Consider the following 15,178-nt stretch of genomic DNA (forward strand, 5'->3'; position numbering starts at 1 on the left):
AATATATCTTATGTATGTATGTATCTATATTTCATTATCGAAATATCATTAAGTATTTATATTATCTAATAATGTAATAGGTTTTTTAAAAGTTTTAAGTAATTTATTTTTAAGTAATTAAAAATCTGCATATTGCTTTTCTCATCTAATAAAATACCCTATTTTTTCTTTCCATTTCACAAATTTTGGATTTTGACGCTATTTTCCCAGAATTTTTAAATCTTACTGTTACGAAGCTTGTTTGAAATTTTCAGTTACATAGAAATTTTGTATAGGAGCATAATGTATGTAAATGAAATGCATGAATTTTCGCAAGTTCTTTTTATTTTATGGAAAATTTTGAATAAAAGTACATATTGTAGTTCTGTGACTGGGTTATTAAATAAAATGTTTCATCAATTAACATTGCTTGTAGTACCGTTGTACTTAAGATGACTAGCATAAAAACTAGCTAAAACTATGAATATAAATATTAAATATATATATACATTACTCATAAATAAATATTAAGTTTACATATGTACTAATTAGTGCCATACTAATAGTGAGATTTCTTTGTATAATAGAAGATATGTTGTTACTATCGTAATTTTGTGCAATTTATCGAATCTACGCAATTTTAAACCAATATATGTAATACATGTTACCCATATCAAATTACGAAGCAACAGATAATACGGAGCCAGTTTCAATGATTTTGCGATTCTCCTCGTAGTTACGATTGTAAATCGTTATTAATTCAGCAAAACCACGTTTTTGCTGGCTCCTCGTGTAGTCAGAAATCTGCCCGAATTCCCGCTCTGAAAAATTAATATAATTATATATGTATCAATATCAATAAGAAACAAAGTAAGCATTCGATATTTACAAATTACTTGGTCCAGTATAAGGTGGTGGATTTGGTCGAATGTATGGATTGCAACGTTCGTTGGAAATCCTGGAAATATATATCCATTTCAAGATAGGATTTAGGGCTAACAAAGACTAAAATATAGAATTTGGGGCTAACATATAAGAGCATCCTTAAAATGTGAGTTTCCAGCCAAATAGACTTTTCATTTTATATTCCAAAAGCAATATTTCAAAGAATTTTAACTAATATTATATAACTATATAATAATGTTTATTTAATGTATCATTTTCTTTTACTCGTCGTGCGTTTATACGCAATATTAGTTAAAAAATTCTTTTAGATATTGTTTTTGAGACATACAATGAAAAATCTATTTCGTATGTCATTATATTTCTTATCTTAAATTATGAACGAGTACCTAGGACTTGGTATCAAGGAATCATTAGGGCTGGATGGTTGAGCAGAGAGCGATTTTAAGGTACCCCTTTCGATGGCAGCGTACTGGACCATTTGTATGTTGTTGTTGCTAACTCCTTCCCCCGTCGAAGTTTCCCTTTTTTCGCTGCAAAGCAAACAAGAGGAATGTTACACATATCCATTAAATGAGTTTTTAATATACTCTTATACTGCGTTATGAGATCAAGGAAACGCGCGTTTAATATAGTTATTTGAAATTGTTAGCGTGGATCATATAAGTATACTTTGTACAAACTACTACAACTTTAATTAATAGTTGCGTCGAGTATTTGAAATTATTAAAGCAGATCAAAACGTATCTTTTATTGAAGGTAATACGATTTTAATGAACAGTTGTTAAGAACAAGCTGTTAGTAAGTATTATTAAAGTACGCTATGTTAAGGATAATACTATTTTAGAAAATAGTTGACAAGCGCTAGTAAGAAATTTTATAATAAGACTGATAAGTTCATTAGTATGAATTCATTAGAATGAATCAACCTTCTGAAATTGAGGTAGGGATACCTGGTTCTTTGTCTTTTGCCAAGAAAGATGTTAAACAATTCGTAAAAATATTGTTCTGACTCAGGATCGTGCCTATAAAAAAATTTATTGTTCTGTTTACTGGAAGATTCTAACAAATTTTACTTTATTTGCTATCGTACATTTCGTCACGTTTTCTCCGCTCATATAATAAATATAAGAAGAAAATAAATTTATGTTACGACCCAATACCTAATATCGATATGAAGGGATGTATGATACTGAGAGAAGAGAAGGAACGCTTTTCAGCGATCTACGAGAATCGTGTAAACATCGAACCAATTGGTTTATCGTTCGTTTTCAGTAAACTCCACAGATTATCGGAGCATTTTTTGTGAGTCATATCTACGATGACGTGAATGTCCTATTACTGCTTTCACATAACCCGCATAATCTGGAGTTTGATGGCAATTACCTTGATCACGCGCGTGGATCACTAGCTGCGATCTGCGACACCCTTGAATACTAATATGCGGTTTAGATGTTTTGCGATTCCAGGCACGATATTTTTTACGACAATATCCGGACACAACAAAAGATATATCAGAAGTGGAACAAAGAATGGTAATCCTCAACAAAGCCACGTTTGTTATCAATCAAAGAGACTGTTGCATGTAATAAAGAGGCAGTTTCACTTTTTACCAATTCAAGTAAACCATCGAAAACCAACTGAGAGCTTTTTTCTTTCAATAAATGCAATTTAATGATTAGATCTACCTCTTTATTGTTGCGATCTCTTCAACTAAAGATGATTTCCATAAATAAAGGGGTTTTAAATTACTTCAAATCACTTTGTACGAGACTTACGTCAGTTGTGTTCATTAAAGTATCAACTTGTGTACATCTCTGCAGTATAATAATTGCGAACGGTTAGCAATTTTAACAATAATCGTTTGCTAAGAATACATTGTTTCATCATTCGCCGAGTCTGATTGATCATTTGCCTTATCATCGCGTGGCCATTAGGAACTTCGAAACTATGATATACAATTGGACATAAAGTGCGTGAAATGTATTTTACCAAACCTAAATTCAGCCGAGTAAAGGTCATAGGTAGAGAGCAATTGCAGCAAGAAGCGCGAATAATCGGTGACGCGATCGTCAGGGTCATCCGCTTATAAATAGATCCCGTTAGTTTGTGTCTTTATGGCGTTAGATTTTCGCCTATTAGCACGTTCAGTTTCGAACGGAAGTGTTGTCAACACACCGCTAAACGAGGCGACGCGCAACTAATTAACAACGATCTAGTCGACGATTTCCTAGTCGATGAAAGCTGATTTAACGAGTAATTCCGTTGCGTCACGGGTAGATGGTAGATGTCGCGTAAAGAACGATCTCCTTCTCTCTTTCCTTTTTTGTGCTATCACTTACCCGCGCAACACATCCCTTTATCTCAGAACACGCGATTCTCGTAACTGGAGCAAAATAGGTCCATCGTGACTTTCCCATGATAATAGAATCAGTGCGATATATTTAGAGTTCTTCGTTATGTCGAAAGAATTCTTCTTAAGGGACAGTTTTTACACGTCGAAGAAAAACGAACCGGAAAGTGGAACGCCATTGCAGAAAGGTAAGTTTCTATCACTGGAAAATTATTTGAAAATGATTTGTTCGATCTTAACGCTACATAGTCAGATACTGACAGGGCCAAATCGGAGAAAACGTGTCCCGACAACGATGCGTCAACAACGGAAAACTTACTTTTCCTGAAGTCTCTAAAGTACGTAGTTGAAACGATTAAACGTTATTTTTCATCTTCATTTCAAATAGAATTTGTCCAAGCCTGCTGTGTATATAGCTTGCTCGCTTTTATTGCATTAGCGACGCACATCACGTACCAAGTACGTGTGTTCTTCTTGCCCCGAATGATTCCGTGGCTTGACATACAATGATTAACCGTGGCTGAGAGCTCGTTGGAGCAACGATACGCGCCATTGGTATACTTCAACGATAAGTGAACTGTGTACATAATAATCGATGTACGCCACGAAGCACAGGTCGCGATATACTGAACCTTTTTCTATTTATACTCGTCACTGCTACAACGTGCACGCTGCAGCGAAAAATCGCTTGTTTCTTTCTGTTTAAAAACATCTCGTTAACGCTGGCTCGCGCGAATTCTCCTTATTTATCGAACCCGTTACGCAAATATTCGCGTACACCTCCGTTGAAAATTTCCCTGTCTCTTTCACTTTTTATCCTTTGACCTTTGCATCTAAAGCAAAATGTAACTAATGATTGATGGAATAATTGACATAGCTATTCAAATATGTTTGATCGGTCGATCTGCGTGCATAAGAAACGATACTTACGGAATATACGAATGTACACGCGTGGTTCGTGCTTATCGGGCACGCGATTCGCCGTGGCCGTATTTTCGATCGTACCGTCCAGCACGTTACTACTTGACCAGATATCGTAGCTGTTTATGAATGAAACCAGTCGTAGTAGCAGCCCCCTCTAACTGCTCTTGGCGCCCCTACCACTTATGCTCGTTGCTCGCACAACTATACGTCGGAACTTATTTCTCGAGCACGTGCTTCGTATAGAATTACAAATATTTCAGCCGACATTCCTCCGATATACAGCCCGCGTTTCCATCGATCTCGCCAAAAACGAAAGAGCATGAATATCGAGCATTCGACTATCCAGATTTTGAATGTAGAGTTCACGGGAAAAGCCGGTGATCCTAACCACTTCTTTCCCGTATCTCCTTATCTGAATGATTTATTCATTCTTAAATAAGAAATTTATTTTCATACTCGTCTAAAGAATATTTTTTAATTTTTATACTTGTTGCGGTCCAAATTTTCTTATCATCTTCAACAATGAGAAGATCTTACATTTTTTCTCTGTCGAGGCACAGCACCGTGCTCAATAAAGCGGCCAATACAAGGAGCAGGATCGCCGGGACGAAGATCGTGGTTGCAATTTCTTCGAAGTAACTTCTCGTGGGAATATTAGCTTTGGTCGACCTGGCCCAACGCCACTCCGTGTGCTCGGAAATACCAGACGCTGGTAAATCCAATACGTTCATGCTCGGTCCTCGTCTCGCGCTTTCGTGCTGCAAACTCTGTTGTTCCTGCTCGACCTGAGATACACGTTCGTCATCTCATGAATTTCTGACGGGTCACGTAGGTTGTCCAATTACAATAAACGAAACTTACCAGTCTGAACGAGCACCAATCCAGCGCAAATTCCGCCTCTCTGAAAAGCCGCTCGACGCTGGTCCTCTTAAAATCTCGAGGACAAAACGGTAATTTCCATAGAGGTTTCACTTCTTCCTGGAGTTCGTTCAGCTCTTGCGAGAATGGCATTGAACTTCCTAGTCTTATGACGACTCTGGCACGAGAAGAAAAGAGTACACGTTTTATTGCTGGTTGAAATGGAATTTCCTATGAACGTCAGACGTCTGTGTCGCTTTTAGTTGGACGTAGCGTCCACAAGCAAGAGATTTGTTACTTTCGTTGTGTCTATCGGTCTTAAACTTACAATCAACTGTACTTTCTGTTAATTTCTTAATTTTACTACCGCAATGATTTTACATCAAGAACGCGATTAACGTTCAATTCTCAAGGGACAAGATAACTTGCCGCTTATTCACAAATTCATTTATTTTAGGGAAAATAATTAGAAGATAGTAACATTCAAGGAAAGTTTAGCGTTTTAATTAACATCGTCAGCTTTCTGTACTTTTCAATTTATAGACTCGATCAATGCGGCTTTTGAACAGCTCATAGCGTATGTACATCGTCAGATTGGCTCCAAATCTTATTGATATGATCGTGTCAGCGTTACAGTGCTAATGAAATGTCAAAATGTATTATATAACACATACGACACATACACAGAACTTATGTACAATAAATGTCCAAATACTTCCGTGAATCAGTCTATTTGATTACTCTGACACATTCGTCAGAACGACATGTCATCAGAACACACGTCCACCGTAATCGTAATGCACCGCGACTATATGACGTCAAGGATGATTTTAAGTCTTTTTACATTTCCTCGGTTAACCACCTGCGACGTTTGTGTACGTGTTCCACGACACGTCGTACACTTAGCGTTTCAAATTGCGTCACAACTTTCTTAGCTATGCATAGCTTCCCGTTATCCGTTATCTCGGTCAAAAGTCGGGGATAGTACCGCCTGCTAACAGCAGTAATTTCCATACATCGCAATCGGCCGATGATCCCCAAGACAATATCCGCAATACGCTTTTAATTAAGATCAAATTTCCTGTTTACTATTTAAATTAAAAGACTATTTTTCATGAATTGTCGTTCGGCCGTCTCGCGATCGATGAAAGCTAACGATTCAATATCAAAGAAACAAAGATTTTCCTTTGCCACCTATTTTATAGGAAGGATTTTCTCGAAAATGTTCTCTTCTCCCTTGCACGGCACGTAACCGTGCACGAGCTTACATCGCGCTATCTAATATAAACGAGCGTTCGAGAAGAATCCGGTCGACCGAAACGAGTCCAGATAGACCGTTGTACGATCTTTTTCGAAGAAGTGTTACAGCAGCTCAAAAATCGACAATGTTTCGAAATATTTAATATAGGTATTACTATAAACTTGCTTCGATAGTTGGTAGTAACAGCGGAAAAATACGCCGACCGCACAGAGCTAATTTTGTGGAATAGCGTGGACTTGCGTGTTTCTCTTCTGTGATCTTCACATGCTACAATCTGAAAAAACTACTCGCACTAGATTCGCCAACCTCGACGTACGACGCGTGACAAGATGCGCTCGTATTTTACAAAACACGATAAAACGATACAGAATGATTCTTTGACCGCATTCGTTTACATAATTCTCTTATAGGAAGGATGTCAATGACGAACTTTCACCGCGGTGCATTGCTGCATTATGCAGCGGGAGGCATGGCGCGGTTGACGTCTAAGCTAAGGTTGAGACTTGAGAGTACGATGGAGGAGAGCAGTAAGCAGGCCGGAAGCCATTCAGTTAGCTCGAGCGAGCGCGCTAACGATGTCGCGGCGCACTTACGTTACCAACCTACTTAAACGGCTATGATACAGCTGATACAACATTAAACTCGCGCGATTAATCTACGCCGTTTCGTAGCCTCCACCAACCACGTTCGTTTATCCGTATGTTCTTTCATAAATGTGTATACGTGTGTATGTACTGTTATTGAATAAGCGAGTGATCGAGTGATTGGCAGCGCGGGAAGGACACGTTTTGTAAGTGACTGGCTGCTTCAGGGAATCGACGAAATGCAACGTTGAATCTATGATGCGATCCCAACTAATCGACTCGATTCATTTTCCACTTGCACGAGCTTCGAATGCGATTTGAAGATTCGTAAGTGTTTCCTGATATATTATGAGAATCTTGACGCGTCACGTGCACGAGCTGTTGAAAGAAAATTATTTATAAGGTGTGATTCTAAACATTAAGACAATGAAGAGAGTTTACGTAGATAAATCTCGTTCCAGGCTTATCTTTCGATTTAAAATACGCTGGAAATACGCTGATAGCTATGTAGAAATACAGATCAGCCGACCAGCTGACAAACGTTTCTTTCCATTTCACTCAGATGTTTCTCAGTATGAGGTAAATGAACGAAATCGAACGAAGAACACGCGGAGAAGGTATGTCACATCACGCTTTTTGTTCCTCGCACGAGAGCCACATTCAAATTATTAAATATCTTATTTACTAGCAGAATAGTTTTTATTATTTAGCGTCAGAACTGTCTTTCTCTTAGAAATATTCACGTCAAAAGTATCGATTTCGAAAGTTACTAGCGTATTTTTAGCGTAAGATTAAGTTGATGTTTACATTACACCTTACAAATATCATCCATTTCCTTTAACACGTTGTAGGAAGTTGTCCCCTGGATAATTGCACGTAGCCTTGCGATTATGACCAAAAATCTCTTTGTTTGCGTGAGATAAAAATACGGAAATGATACCGCAATGAACGAGAAGCGATAGAGGCTTAGCGGTTACTCGAGTAATTGATTAGAAATAAATAAATGATTATTTTACGACGAAGCAAGTAGCGGTTGTTATTTATTTGCGACAACGTGCAAGATAATTAGGATTTAACGAGAACATGGAGAGAATAAAGAGACGATGACAGTGACATGTAAACTTCTTGGAAATCATCACCGATTGTCATAGCGATAATGCTCTTCCTCGCAATTCACGTTTTAATTCGAACGAACGAGCTCGTTTAGTTTTCCACGTATAGTAACTCGCACCAATATTCGAACACCATGCGTGTGAGACATTATTCTTGTACATATAGATTCAGATTTTGAAACTTGTTACAGAAATCAGAAATGGATAGATATTTCTATATTCGACAAAGATACAGTTTATCACGAGGCTATAAACGCTAACTAAACGTCATAAGCAATTTTTTCCAGTGTAAAGTTGTGTAAAAGAACCAGTATACAAAGGGGCAGCGATAAAAAGGAAAATATTCATCAAATCCTTGAAATATCTTTTTATAATATCAAAAAACAGAAATATATTATGTAAATTGACTGAAAGGACATTGCAAATGAAACATCGTGTTAACACGACGTCGGATTTTAATGGCGTAATAAAATTTAGAATCAACGAATTATGGCCATTAATGCATTATTCTCCTATAATTCTCTTACAAATAACGTGGACAAATTTTTTCTACACCGAATCTTGCACGAACGCGTGTCTCTCTAATAATTTGAATGAATTATCATGTCTTTTTATAAGATCTGCAAGTGTCCTAATACTTATGTATGGAAGTGTATATATTTACGACAAAAGATCATATAACGAATTGAACTGGCCAAACAAAATCAGTTGCAATTTGAAGTCGTTACGCAATAGCCTATTGAAAATGCGAATATCTGATGGGACGGTCTTTCAAATGCTACCATAGATGAGTATCTCTAATGACGCGTGCATTTTTCATAGCGGCGGACTATAGAAGATTTTCCTTGGATCGAGCATAATGTTTGCCGTCACGATAACAACATTGAACGATATGCAGTGGCAAAGGAAGTGGCAATTACCCATTTGAAAAAAAATCGGAGGATGTGTGGGACGCGCGTCACAATGTTGTTTTCCGTTGATCGGGCGATTATACGTCAGCGATATCGAAGCGAGCACGCTGAATCCCATTGACTTGTTCGATAATCATCATGATGGCGACGGTAACGCAATCGCGTAAACGTTTCGTGACGAAATCTTGCAATTCGGCTTGATGCAGACGAGCGAGTTTCAACAGTCCACTGGATTATATAGGGAAATACATGCATTTCGTATTCGTATTAGTGGAAACAAAAGTCGCGGTTCAGTATTCAAAGGCCACGGAAAACATTACGAGTCTATTTTTATTAATTTTTATTAATTTCCTGACTTTGATGTCACTTGGTGGTTAACATACACAAAGACAATTTTTATTACCTTCGAAGATACGCGTCTTTAAAATAAATGACGAATCTATGAAAGTTTGTAAATAATCGTTTTTTAAATTTCTGATATAGCAGAAAAATATATACGGTAGCTAGAAAAAATATTGGCACATTGTTAAGTGATTAGATCAAAGTATATTGAATTTCCTATCATTTAAGGGCACTTTGATATCACTGCAATGAGATAAATATAAAAAATAAATTAAGAGCGCTTTACTAAAAAACAAGAGTATGTACCAATACATTTTCCTGTAAAATATATAAAGTATTCAAAGTATAGTGCTTCTTATAATATAATACTCAACGGGTATAAATTTTCCACCAAGGATCATTTTAGTTATATTCTCAAGGATATGAATCTCCATAGAAATCCGCGATTTGCTACATATATAATAACTAATGTAGCATGCTCGCTGCGGAAACGCGCGAGGAAAAATCGTTCGTCTGCATCTGGCTTTAGTTTCTTCTTCGTCGAAAATTGTTCGCTTTTCAAAGAAAACTCACCCTTCACCTTCGCTCGGTTTCAGAGGCAAACGAGCGCCGAGTTCGACGGCGGACGCTAGAAAAGTCACGTACAAGTCCATCGCGTTTTTCCACAATCTCTTTCTGTAAATAAAAAAAAGGAAAGGGAAAGCTTGATCAGACGCTTCATAGAACGTATTGGAAATAGTATAGTACCGAGGCTCGTCTTTCCTTGAGTTTTATCGACAAACCTAAATATATCGAGGAGCTCTTCGGTTCTATTGCGGTCGAACATGTCCTCCACGTTTAAATTATCGATCTTTAAATGGACCTCGTACTTGGTCAGGTTTTCCTTTTCAAGGACGTTCATATCCAGAACCTTATATCTGGTTTCGTAAGTGTGTTTGTTCAGACCTACGATCTCCAGCTGAAAATCATCGGTAATACTTTTACTGCCACCGGTATATAGTATTTCTTCGACTAAATATTTACCCAGGACAAGCTAAAAGGGATAAGATGAAAGGACAAGTTCATGCGACAACGATTGAACAATGAGGCTTAAAAACATATTTCACGTTCAATAGTATTACTTCGTGCGATGTACCTGATATAACGTAAATCAATTTTTATCTGAATAAATTCTTACTCACGTTGAAATCAATTTATTCAGACAACGATTAGTAATAAAATTAGGCGCAAATTTCGATGAAAGAAAAGTATATTAAACTTGAAGGTAACATGATTGAATAACAGCGAAAGTTTGAAACACGTGTCTGACATTTCTCCGCTGTGAATCACCTGGAAGTATTTGCGATCCTTGGGTGCGACACCGTACAAGAAGCCGCGATGATCCCTTTTGCTGTACGTGTAATGAATCCAGGAAGGAAGATCAGGCGCATTTAGCAACGAGGGCTGATACGAAAACTGGTCGGATCGTGCTGAAACGAGGAACGAATCGTACGATTTGTTAGTCATTCGGAAATATCTGTGGGTTAAAGTGCCTACTCGGCTTTCATAGCCTCTGAATAATTCGATTCCGAGTAATCGCGCGCACAATGTGCTCATCCTCGATCGGACAAATCGCATTTTCCGGGAAGGGACGCGGGAAACACTTCGATTCTTATGAATAGTATGACTAAATGGTGAATCATAAAAATAAACCACAAATGAAATTTACTAAATTCGGCAATTTAGTAAAATGATGACTCATTGGGATGTCCTCAGGCTACCAATATTTGTTAATATTTCAAAGTTCTTTAAAAGGATCAATATGTATTGTCAATACAATATTATAATATTATATCTTAATATCATAATGTTAATATTATAATGTTAATGTTATAATGTTAATATTATAATGACATTGACAACTTTGAAATATTCACAATATTATTCACTGTCTGAAGGCATCTTCAATTTATAGATTCCGATTTCGCAATAAATTTAATCATCAAACTTATTAATGTGGTTCTGAGAATGTAGTTTTAAGATTCTTTTAGTTCCAAAGTTTGATTATTTTCGCAACGTTTTAGAGCTAAATATTTTAATGGATTATTACCAGAAACTTTCTGAATTCACTGTGAATCTCATTATGTATCTTATGCAATACATACATATTGTGTATCCATTTGCATTAGATATAAATACAATAGCCCATTTTTTTCAGCAAATTATGACCTACTGTCTTTCACTCTTTGTACTACTTTTATATTGCTCTTTGAAAAGCTCTATTATTTCTGATGGCCTGGGATGGCTTTCATCAGATACATTCTTTATTTATCATGACACGCTACAACTATCTTTTTGAGCTGATGGAATAAAGTTTCTTTTGTGATTTTAATAAAGATTTAAATAAATCGACATGTCGATTTTAAATAAATCGACATGTTTATTATATATTAAAATTGTCTCTTTATGCTCATAATTTGCTAACAGTTCACTATGGTTAAGCTTCGACATTTTGAAGTTCTTCTTTCCTACTTGTATCTTATAAAGATTTAATAATTTTCACTGATAAACCAAGGGATGTCTCGAGTCGCTAAATTTCGTCTCTGTCTTGGTATGCTCCGTACAGGTCGCGATTCTCCGATGACGTCGCGTTAAAAAGTACCGATACACACGTGACAACGTCAGCTGTGAGGTCACAACACGATATTCGGTGTTTCCGAGGCCGTGATTCGATTGCTATTCGAAACAAGACACGAATGACGCGCGTTAACTTTCAGCTGATGAACCAAGTTAACGGGTGTACGACCGAAAACTGCTTTCTGTTCGCTTGGCCCTCTTCGAGCCGGTTATTTCTGTATGCTCGTCGTTTCACGGTTCCTGCGCGTAACAGTAACAGCGCGATATAAACGCTATGCAAACTCTCATCGGTGTCATTGTTCGCGATCGAGTAACCTTCTTACCGTCGCCGCTCCAGTCGAAAGTCTCTGGTCTGATCGGAATGACGAACACCTCTGTCATTAAGATGCTCTCGGCGTTCGCGAAGGCCGTCATCAACGACAACGCTACTACGAACGATAGCATGACCATGGCCATATCTGAAAAGTGACAATAAACGACACCCGCTTATTAACCCATTAAGAACCACGCAATTAAATAATGCGTGAAAGTTACGTGTAAATGAAGTTGTTTTGCGAAAGAATTATGCAAGATGCGCCAGAATAATAGACGTGTTACAGAAGTCCATTGTAAACCAGAGGTATAACAAGAAGTTCTTTCGTAAGAAAAAAAATATATAGAGTTTATCATAGTGTCATAAATTACTTGAATTTCTTCAAACTTGATAGAATTCTAGGACCTAATGGAAGAATGTAATGAAATAAATATCGATCCAATTCTTGGAATTGTTTTCCATAGTCACGATATAAATTTGATAGAATTCGCTAATGTTAAACGACTAAGAGGAAATTACAAATGAAACATTGCATTAATGTAAAGCTCAGTGGGTTAACACTAACGCGAAACCGACTTTCCATTCACTCGGATCATATTGTTTAGGATTAAAATTTTACAAGCTCGTAACAATACATAGAGCAAATATATATCTGCGTGTTCTATTATTTTTTTCGCAACTCATCTTATATTGTTAAAAGATTTCTATAAGCGTTCAAATACTTTTGTCGGTCGCTGTATGTGACTACGTACATTCAAATTTTCAAAACCCTGACTTACGCTACTATGATTCTCAGCCCTCTTATACTCTATACGACGACCATCGGTGTGTGACACCACGTGAACGGAAAATCTTTTATCGATCATCAGTGTCAGATACCGCGTTGACCGTGTTAACAACCAATGGACAGTCGAATCAAATATCGATACTCGATTCTCTGAATTCCACAACCCCTTCCACCCCTCGATCTTTCCTCATAATCACGCGCAATTGCGGTCGTCGATTCGCGATGAAAATAGACGTGATAATTTCGTGGTCTGGCCGTGGACAACAAACGAATCGCAAGAATCTTACGAGAGGGGAGCACGCTGACGGCGCGGCGGATCGGCTTACGGGACGTAAACTGGCTGTCGCCTCGCGGTGTTGATACTCTAGCGGAGCGGGCGTCACGCACTGTCGACGAGCAGGTTAACGCGATGCAAGTGCAGCGTCAGGTCGAAAACCGAATCGTACGCTGCGACACACCGCGTTTGTTCTAACTCTGTGTTCGTATGATAATTGCTGGGAACGCCACACGTCGAGCGGTAATTAACCGAACGTCTCCTCTTTCTCCGTTCTCCTGACTTCGTTTCTTCTTCGTAGTTAAACGCACACGCTTCGTTGATCCGACGAACGCGCCTCGATTCGTCTTCTGACGTCGGTTCTCTGTTCTATCCATGCATTCGAACAGCATTCGAGACCCTAAAAAGAAAAGAAAATTGAGAAGAAAAAAAAAAAAGATAAAAGGTGTAAGCGTAAACGGAGCATAAGAGCGCGTGCGTTTCGCCCTTCTCATGCGCAGCTGGAACATCGTTTCCGACAATCGTTCTCAGGAGCGTACAAGTCGTATGCGCATCGCTTTGCGTTTCACTCTCACAATCTCTCGAATTTTTCCCCCGGTTTTTTGATTTATTTTCTCACTTGAGAATTCTTGAGATATATCACGCTTGCTAAAGTTTCATATTTGTTGCATGATAATGTTAAGAAGCTTGAATAAACGAAATGGGACTTTCCAGCTGCGCGATATCATAGAATTGCAGATTTCCAGCGACGTTCACAGCCTGTAGCATCGAGTCGCGCGCACGCGTACCCTTATCTGAACTTCCGTCCCGTTGATTATCGCGACGCTTTTAACAATTCTCGATAACTGAACACGCGTACCACAGAGCAAAGGACTGCCAGAAAACGAAGCGAAACAATTACAAATTTATCGATCGCGCGGAACTCGCGCCAATTGGTTTCGACTAATTATACATCGTTTACTTCTTCAAAGTTTTCGGTCACGGATTAATTCTGTAATCGCTTGATTGTAATCGATCGTTTAGTCTACCGTGCGAAACGAAAATCACGGTTCTCTCCATTAAAGAATCGATAGACCACTACATCATACGTGAGAATGACGGAATTTCTTCCGGTTAAATCGTGAGGAAATATTCGAATAAACCGGTTGCTCGATCCGCGTGTAATCTAGATCAGGCGGATTCACGAGATCGGAGATCCGGAATCGCGGCGAGGTACGACCAGTTTCTCGAAAGCTTCTAAAGAGAAGAGTGATTTCTTATAAGCGTAGGCGTTATATGGTGTAGAGTTAAGCCTAGTCCAGACTGACAGATTGCTAGTATTAGGACACCTATTGCTTACATTCGTTGAAAAAACCCAATAAATTCTACTCAATTCAATATTTTAATTTATTTTAAGGCATTTATAATAAATAGAATTCGATCTATAACAAGTATCAATGTCTCGATACTCATGGTTAAGCCTAATATGTATGTACACTGCCTGCTGACGATCGGACGATATCGCCAGGCACAACGTACATGCACTTTTTTGTGGATTTTTCAACGCATGTGGATTGATACTACACATGTTTATGGATAACTGTCTCTCAATCTGCATCAGACTTAACATAGCACAGAGCAGCGTGTTGACGAACGGAAAGACCAAGAGTGAATCGCGGAAGTACAGACGAAGAAATAGTAACGTGGTTGCGTCGCTTAGACGTCGGGGCCCGGCGTTTCCACTCGCGCAGCGTTTACGTTTGTGACTTACGTTACGGCACTGCCTATTGACGTCTGCAGTAGGCGTGGTTTCGCTCTGGCCGATAGAGGGATATATTTACCGCACACACAACTTTTCCCTCTGGTGCGCGAACGAGCCTCGCGTTATTCGATTAATAATGTGTATTTGCAGTGCGAGGTTTGATGCGACCGGTGCACGGCGCGAAACCGTGGCCACTCCTCGGCACAGGGGTTGATTCCTC

At 38.3% G+C, this 15,178-nt stretch overlaps 1 protein-coding gene across 4 annotated transcripts; it reads right to left on the reverse strand.

Moving 5' to 3' along the window:
• Window positions 1-386: 386 nt before the first annotated feature.
• Window positions 387-15,103, reverse strand: LOC100747677 (epsilon-sarcoglycan). Of its 4 annotated transcripts, none has more exons than XM_024365372.2 (12): window positions 14,968-15,103; window positions 13,231-13,617; window positions 12,167-12,301; window positions 10,557-10,696; window positions 10,010-10,185; window positions 9,801-9,902; window positions 5,021-5,195; window positions 4,697-4,944; window positions 1,836-1,907; window positions 1,272-1,415; window positions 869-937; window positions 387-800 (listed from the first exon to the last, which is right to left on the reverse strand). In XM_024365372.2, exons 3-12 carry the CDS (start codon window positions 12,297-12,299, stop codon window positions 776-778), a joined length of 1,284 nt encoding a protein of 427 aa, XP_024221140.1. In that variant the 5' UTR covers window positions 12,300-12,301; window positions 13,231-13,617; window positions 14,968-15,103; the 3' UTR covers window positions 387-775. The 4 variants fall into 4 exon arrangements, with proteins under 4 accessions (XP_024221140.1, XP_012237035.1, XP_033174984.1 ...); XM_012381612.3 differs by having other exon boundaries at window positions 14,886-14,977; XM_033319093.1 differs by lacking the exon at window positions 1,836-1,907 and having other exon boundaries at window positions 14,886-14,977.
• Window positions 15,104-15,178: the final 75 nt, after the last annotated feature.

Source organism: Bombus impatiens, unplaced genomic scaffold (assembly GCF_000188095.3).
Source record: "Bombus impatiens unplaced genomic scaffold, BIMP_2.2 scf_0135, whole genome shotgun sequence".
Classification (NCBI taxonomy): Eukaryota; Metazoa; Arthropoda; class Insecta; order Hymenoptera; family Apidae; genus Bombus; species Bombus impatiens.